Here is a 7,726-nt window from a genome sequence, read left to right as displayed (position 1 = left end):
TCCGTCCCCTGGCCTCCTGGCCCTTCTGTCCCCTCAAGCTGGCCACACGCCTTCCTGCCTGGAACATGCTTTCCTGTTCGGCTTTCAGATGTCCCTGATGCCCTAGATTTGGGCCAAGACGCCTTAAGTTTGTACCCCAGCAATCCGCCTTCTCTGCCCATACGCCCTGTGTCATGCTTGGAAATCGGTGAACCAGCCGTGGAACTGTGATCCCTGAGCTTCCTGAGGGCTGGGAGGGTCTGCTTTGTCCACAGCTGTGTCCTCAGGGCCCAGAGCGGCACCTGGCTGGGAGGAAAGGCTGGGTTAATACTGTTGGGTGGACTGGGTGCGGTGACTCACTTCTGTAATCCCATTACTTCTGGAGGCTGAGGCGGGAGGATTGCTTGAGCCCAGGAGTTCGAGACCATCCTGGGCAACATAGCAAGACCTCGTCTCTACCAAAAATACAAAAATTACCTGGGCGTGGTGGCATGTGCCTGTAGTCCCAGCTACTCCGGACTGCAGGCACATGCGGAAGGGTCACCTGAGCCCAGGAAGTTGAGGCTGTGGTGAGCCACGATCATGCCACTGCACTGCAGCCTGGGCAGCAGAGTGAGAACCCGACTCGAGACAAAAACAAAAACAAAAAAATACCGCTGAGTGAATACATCATTCATTCAGTCAAGGCCTCCACAATTTGGAGGCCTCTTCCTGGAGAGGGAGGCTTGTCTGGGACGTTTGTGTAGGAGGGGAGGCACTTCTGGTGGCGGGACCAGCACAAGCAGGGGCTGGGGGGGGAAATGGAGGCTCATGGCCCCTCCTCCTCGGCTGTGCCCTCAGGAGACGGTGTTGGACATGCTCCGTGACGCCATGGTGGCCAAGATAGACACGTCCAAAGGCTTCCTGATCGACGGCTACCCGCGGGAGGTGCAGCAGGGGGAAGCGTTCGAGCAGCGGGTAAGGCACTGATCTCAGTGGGCTGGCCCTCCCGGAGCTGGGACACAGGGCAGAGTTCTGGGCGGAGAGAGAGCCTGGGTTGAGGGCTGCGGGGGAGGAGGAACGTGAGGAAGCCTCTCCGGAAATCTAGAAGGAAAGGTCTAGAAGGGGAAGCACCAGGCTGGGGAGTCCACAGACCTGGGCTTAGGGTGGGCGCAGTGGCCCACACCTGTAATCCTAGCATTTTGGGAGGCTGAGGCAGGAAGATTGCTTGAGCCCAGGAGTTCATGACCAGCCTGGGCAACATAGACCTCGTCTCTACCCAAAAAATATCAAATAACTCACCAGGAGTGGTGGCATGCCCCTGTAGTCCCAGTTACTCAGGAGGCTGAGGCCGAAGGATCGCCTGTGCCCAGGAGGTGGAGGCTGTGGAGGGCTGTGATCGTGCCTCTACACTCCAGCCTGGGGGACAGGGAGAGACCCCCAACTCAGAAAATGAACAAACATATAAATAAAACCTGGGCTTAAGCTTCAGCTCAACGACATGAGACTTTGGGCCAATCATTCTGCCTCTCTGAATGCTTCCCCATCTGAAGAGTTGGGGGAAACAGGCCACAGCGGCCTGGAGGGGCAGCGTGGGCATTAGAGAGGGTGCTCCCTTCGAGTGTTGGGGTTGGGCCCCCTCACCCCACCAGTCAGCACACAGCAGAGTGGCAGGGAACAGCACGGGAGGGCTGGAAGCGTAGGACCGCTGTGGGGACAGAACATGTGGGCAGGCGGCCAGGGTGATGTGGGAGAGGGCGGTCCCGGCCTGGCTGCAGGCCTTGGATGTCGGGCGGCATCTGTCTCCCTCCGGGGGCACAGGGAGTCTGGCTGTTAGGGGCAGGCGTGAGGACGCTGGCTCTGAGCTTCCTCGCACGGTGCCCACCAGCAACTCCTCCCGGGTAGGGGCAGCCTCACGCAAGCACGCATGGACACAGGCACACACACATGTGCACAAGGCACGCAGGTGCGTGTACACGAGGCTATGGCCACAGGCACACAGGCCCACACATGGTGGTATACACAGTATACACGCCTGCGCACACCTGCACATATGCGGCACACCTCCTCCTGTGTATGCACGCCTGGGCGTGTGCACACACATACCCCACACAGCTGGTGTCACAAGCCACGTGGGGAAGACAGATGGGCTGCACGTGCCTAGGAGGGAGAGGCCGGCAAGGGTGGGGTGCCAAGCGGGCCTCCCGGTGGGCTGGGGGCAGGAGGACCCCACACCCCCACACTCTGGTCTTGCTCTCCGGGGCCCCTCTTTGGGCATCTGTAGCTTCGAGCTTCATCCGAGGTAGGGACTGGCATTTCCTGGCCTCTGAGAGGCTCCGAGGCCTCGGTAAAGTGTCTGCCCTGCTCTGGACCTCAGTTTCCCTGCCTGTGACATGGGGCTGGCTGACTTCCTTCAGACCCTGGAGTCTGGACCTTGTGGTCAGATGCCAGGCAGCCCCGCAGGACGTCCCATCCTGGCCCACCCATGCCAGCCATGTGACGCCACCCACAGCCCTCAGGGCCACACTAGAAGATAGGGGTTAATGAAGGTGCCCAACTCCCCACGCCCAGGGGGGCTGTAGGTACCTCCCGGCGCCGGCGGCTGGTCTGCGTGGCTCTGGACACCAGGGGGCGCCAGGGCTTCACCAGAGAGGAGGGGCCGGCCTGGAGGCGTGGCAGGCTCACCCTGGCCAAAGGGCCCAGAGCTTCCCCGGCCGGCGGTGCCCAGACCGGCCTCTGCAGGCTGAACGCCCATTGTCCTGACCGGGAAACTGAGGCCCCACGTCCAGAATCTCACGTGGGATCCCCCACCAGAGGCTCAGCCGGCCCACAGAGTTGCCACCTTCTCCCATGTGAGCAAAGAGCCTACTGTGCGTGGCCCCGGGGACCTGGTGGACCAGGGCCTGTGAGTCTGCGCCCTGGACTGGCTCAGCGGTGGAGGAGGTGGGAGGTGGTGGCCTTGAGATGGGGCCTCACTGCTGGGTCCAGGCCCAGCCTCCGCCTGCCGGGGCACCCGTGCGATGGGAGCAGCTGGCGGGTCCTTCGGGGTCCCCAGGCGGCCGGCACTGCCCTCCCTGAGGGCCGTGGCACTGACATCCTGCCCTTGACTTGGGTGTTACAAGCTGGGACCCTGAGCCTCATCGGGGCCTGCTGCACAGCTGGGCCGGGGCATAGTGAGCTGGTGTGGAGTCCGGCCCGTCCAGCAGGGGAGGTCAGGTTTCTCTCCACGCCCCGCCCAGAAGCACGCCCCTGGGGCCCCGTGAGGGGTCAGGGCCACAGCTGGGCCCTGGAGACTGGACCAGCAGGGAGTGGGGAAGAGGGGAGCAGGAGGCATAGCTCCCAAGGCCCTGGCCCCCAATCCAGGCGACGCCCGCTCAGCCAGCCTCTGCCTCTCTCCCTCTGCTGGGAGACCTGGGCCCTTCCTCACACGGCCGGAGGGCCTGGCTGTGGCTGAGGACTCGTGCCCAGACTCGGGGAAGGGCTCCTCGGGGTGGAGGCCGGCCTGGGCAGGGCCTCCATGGAGGCCACGGGTGGCCGAATCGGGCAGGGCAGGGCTGCCGGGCCGTTCCCTCTGGCGCTTCACCCCCCAGACGACACGCTGGTCTTGCTTAGTACACTCAGAACTCGGCAGCCCCTCACCCCCGCCCACACCCCGTTCCTTTGTCCAGTCCTCATCCAGCCCCAGAGGGAGGTGGCCCATGCCTCTTCTGGCCGGGCTGAGGGAGAGGGACCCCAAATAAGTAACCGGAGGTCCTATGGGACAGCTGAAGGGAAACAAAGAGGGCTGGGGGAGCCTGGCCCCGGAGGCTGGCATCCGGGAAGACGGCCTGAAGGAATGAGACCGGAGCTGCCCCCTGAAGGCCAGCACTGGGTCCTGGGGTGAGGGTGGCTTAGGGGTGGGCTTGAGGGAGCGGGCTCCCAGCTGAGGGAACAGCTGGACACGGCCCGGCCTGGGAAGGAGGCGGAGGCGGCCCGAAGCTGAGTGAGTGTGGCTGAAGCCAGGCTGTCAAGCGGACGGGGAAGGCAGGCCCTCCAGGTCTGGTGGCGAGTGGACTTTCTCTCGAGGGCACTGGAGCCGGGGAGGAGGTGTAAGCAGGGGAGTGGCAGGGAAGATGGGTTTCAGGAGAGGGTCCCTCAGGCTGCGCGGGGGCGGGATGGGAGGAGACAGCTGCAGGGGCAGGAGTGAGTCCCATGACACGCGCCCCGCCCACAGATCGGACAGCCCACACTCCTGCTGTATGTGGACGCAGGCCCCGAGACCATGACCCAGCGGCTCTTGAAGCGCGGCGAGACCAGCGGGCGTGTGGACGACAACGAGGAGACCATCAAGAAGCGGCTGGAGACCTACTACAAGGCCACCGAGCCCGTCATCGCCTTCTACGAGAAGCGTGGCATCGTCCGAAAGGTGCGCTCCCCGGCCCACGGGGCGCTTGGGACGCATGGCTTCCGGCCTGGCTTGTGGGTCTCTGGACAAACCCAGGCCAGTGACCCCTCTCTCTGGGCCTCGACTTCCCCACTCCACGGGTTCATTCTTTTTTTTTAAGTAGTGGTCTCACTCTGTCGCCCAGGCTGGAGTGCAGTGGCACAACCACAGCTCATCACAGCCTCAACCTCCCGGGCTCAGGTGGTCCTCCCACCCCAGCCTCCCGAATAGCTGGGACTGCAAGCGTGCACTGCCATGCCCAGCTGTTGTTTGTTTGCTTGTTTTCGTAGAGGTGAGGTCTCGCCACGTTACCCAGGCTGGTCTCAAACACCTGGCTCAAGCGATCCTCCCACCTCGGCCTCCCAAAGTGCTGGGATTAGAGGCATTAGTCACTGCACCCAGCAACTTCCCCACTGGTTCAGGGAGGGCTGCCATCCACCAGGCTGGGCTCGGGCAGCCAGGCCTGGCCTCTGGGGGAGGTTGGTCCCCTCCCCGATGGGCCCCCTGCCCTCCCATCTCAGCCTCACAGCCCACCTCCCCACAGGTCAACGCTGAGGGCTCTGTGGACAGTGTCTTCTCCCAGGTCTGCACCCACCTGGATGCCCTGAAGTAGCCACACTGGAGCCCCTTCCCCAGCTCCGAGCCCGCCCTGCCCATCCTGACTCCAGGCCCTCCTGGCCTGAGCCCAGCGCCTCCACCCTGCCTGGCCGAGTACAGACAGAGGAAGCCACGTTATCCTGTTTTCATGGACAGCAGAGCACTAAAGGGGTTTCCAAGGACATCTGGTTTTATTCCTTTTCTTTGCTTCCACCCGGAGCTGATTCATGTGCTTGTGCCCCTGGCCCGGAGGTCCCCGCCCGCACCTCCAGCCCGCCCGTGGCCCCTCAGCCTGCCCTGGCCGTCACCCCTCCTCCAGCTCTGCTGAGCAACCCGGGGCCCTTCCTCGTGTCGGGCATGTCAGCCCGGGCTGTGCCAGGCCTGGGGACCTGGCGCCGAAGGAGCACAGGGTCCTTTCTCTCGGGATTCGGTTTTCAGGCAGGACTGGCCAGCCTGGGTTCCTGGGCCTCCTTGCTCTGTGACCTTGGCCCTGACCCCCATCCCTTGGAGCAGGTGCTCCATGCCCAACCCTGGGGCCTGGGCTGCAGCCAGCAGTGGGGTTGGGGTTGGGCGGGGCTTCCTGGGTGGAGGGGACAGCACGTGTAGGGAATTGGCTTTCTCGATGCCAGGAACTGAGGGCCTGAAAGGGCGCCACTCTGGGGGGTGGTCATGGTTGGGGCGGAGGCCTGCGAAGCCCCCGACTGGTCCCACCTTCTCGGAGCCATTTCCGATTCCAAAACAGGCTCAGTGTGCCCCCTCGCCACCCCCAAGCTTAGATTGAGACCAGGCTGAGCAAGGGGTGTGGGCTGGCACTTTCCCTGGCCATGGCATGGAGGCCGGAGCAGCTGAGTCCGAAGTGGCGGGGTCAGGCTGTCTTGGGAGCACCCCAGAATCTCCCGGGAGAATCACCTTCCCTTTTCTTTCTTTCTGTTTTTTTCGAATTGGAGTCTCACTCTGTCGCCCTGGCTGCAGTGCCCTGGCACACTCCCGGCCACCGCAGCCTCGACCTGCTGGGCTCCAGTGATCCTTCCGCCTCAGCCTTCGAAGTAGCTGGAACTATAGGCACGCGCCACCAAGCCTGGCTAATTTTTTTATTTATTGTAGGGATAAGGTCTCGCCAAGTTGCCCAGGCAGGTCTCGAATCCGTAGGCTCAGGCATTCCACTCACTGTGGCCTCCCAAAGTGCTGGAATTATAGGCGTGAGCCACCACACCCGGCCCATCTTCCCTCTTCTGTTCTCCTTGGTTCTTTGACCTCATCACCGAGAAAGGCTCAGCTTGGTGCTCATGTGTCTCTAACACTTGAGCCGGCCTGGCTGGGCTCCCTTGAAAGCCAAGAGCCCAGGCGGGCACACCTGCCTGAGCTAGGCCCGATGGGGACCGCGGTGCTGGTTGCGTGCCAAGGGCCCCATCTGTCCGTGGCGGGTGGGGCTGGCCTCCACTTACACGGGCCATTTAAAGTTCCTTTAAAATAAAGGATGCTGAGTTGAAAAAGGTGAGTCTAGTGAAAGCAAAACTCGAAATACATAAATGGAGCGGGCTGGTCTGGCAGGGGCATCAGGTCGAGGGCTGCGGCGTGTGGTCGGGAGGCCTCTGTGTGGTCCTCAGCCCCCACGCGGCCAGGCGCAGGGGGGCACACACAGCTGGGACCCTACCCCATGACTCATGCTACGCATTCTGCATCCACCCACACACACACTCCCACACACACCAACACTCATCCACGCACAGTCGTGTGCTAATACCCACACGTTCACACACTCCCACTCACGCACACCCCCCCACCTGTCTCAGCATTGTCTGGGGTTGGCGTGAAGGCGAAGGAGACACGCCCAAGATGACGGACAGCTAGAGAGAGTTGCCTGGCCGAGTCACCCTCATCTCTTTGTTTTTGTACTCCAGCTTCCTGAGCCAGGCGAGCCCATTTCTGGAAACCTAAGTGGGCCAGGATGAGCAGCTCTTCACCAAGCTTGGCTTTATGCACTTAAACAGTACTCTGCCTACCTGGGTATCTGTCATCTGTCTATCCATCTGTCCACCCAATCATCCACCCATCCATCTACCCACCCACCCACCATCTATCTGTCGCTCCATTCTCTCTATCATCTATCTGTCCTCTGCACAAAGGGTGTGGGTTGGCACTTGCCCTGGCCATGGGCACAGAGGCTGGAACAGCTGAATCGAAGTGGCAGGGTCAGGGTGTCTTGGGGATGCCCTAGAATTTCCTGGGGAGAATCATCTTCCTTTTTTTTTTTTGAGTTGAAGTCTCACTCTGTCGCCCCGGCTGCAGTGCCGTAGCACACTCATGGCCACCACAGCCTCGACCTGCTGGGCTCCGGCGATCCTTCCGCCTCAGCCTTCCGAGTAGCTGAGACTACAGGCACGCACCATCTAATCTATCTCTCTCTCTCTCCATCCTATCTACCTTTCTCTCTATCCTGTCTGTCTGTCTATCCATCCACCCGCCTATCTGTCCATCCATTATCTATCTACCTAATGTATCGATCCCTTCTATCTATCTCTCCATCCTATCTGTTTTTCTCTCCATTCTATCCTCTCTACCCGTCTATCCATCCGTCTGTCTACCCATCCACACGTCTACCTATCCACCCATCCGTCCGTCCACTTATCTGTCTCTCCATCCATCCATCCATCCATCTGCCCGTCGTCTAGCTGTCTTTCTATCCATTATCTGCCTTCTGTCCATCCATCCATCTACCTACCTGTCTACTTATCTTCGTACCTGCCT

At 61.5% G+C, this 7,726-nt stretch overlaps 1 protein-coding gene across 1 annotated transcript in view; it reads left to right on the top strand.

Annotated features, from left to right (window-relative positions):
- AK1 (adenylate kinase 1) overlaps positions 1-5,162 on the top strand; it is a gene marked incomplete at its 5' end in the record, with an annotated part of 5,838 nt that extends 676 nt beyond the window's left edge. Inside the window, 3 exons of the mRNA XM_008048514.2 lie at positions 820-936; positions 4,172-4,363; positions 4,926-5,162. Coding sequence (XP_008046705.1) covers positions 820-936; positions 4,172-4,363; positions 4,926-4,994 — 378 coding nt within the window. The remainder of the gene's footprint in view (positions 1-819; positions 937-4,171; positions 4,364-4,925) is intronic.
- Between the last annotated feature and the right edge of the window lie 2,564 nt (positions 5,163-7,726).

The sequence above is a fragment of the Carlito syrichta genome, unplaced genomic scaffold, assembly GCF_000164805.1.
Source record: "Carlito syrichta isolate Samal-C Ts95f unplaced genomic scaffold, Tarsius_syrichta-2.0.1 Scaffold123851, whole genome shotgun sequence".
Lineage (NCBI taxonomy): Eukaryota > Metazoa > Chordata > Mammalia > Primates > Tarsiidae > Carlito > Carlito syrichta.
The sequence above is the reverse complement of the archived record's forward strand: the minus strand, read 5'-3'. Positions and strand labels throughout refer to the sequence as shown.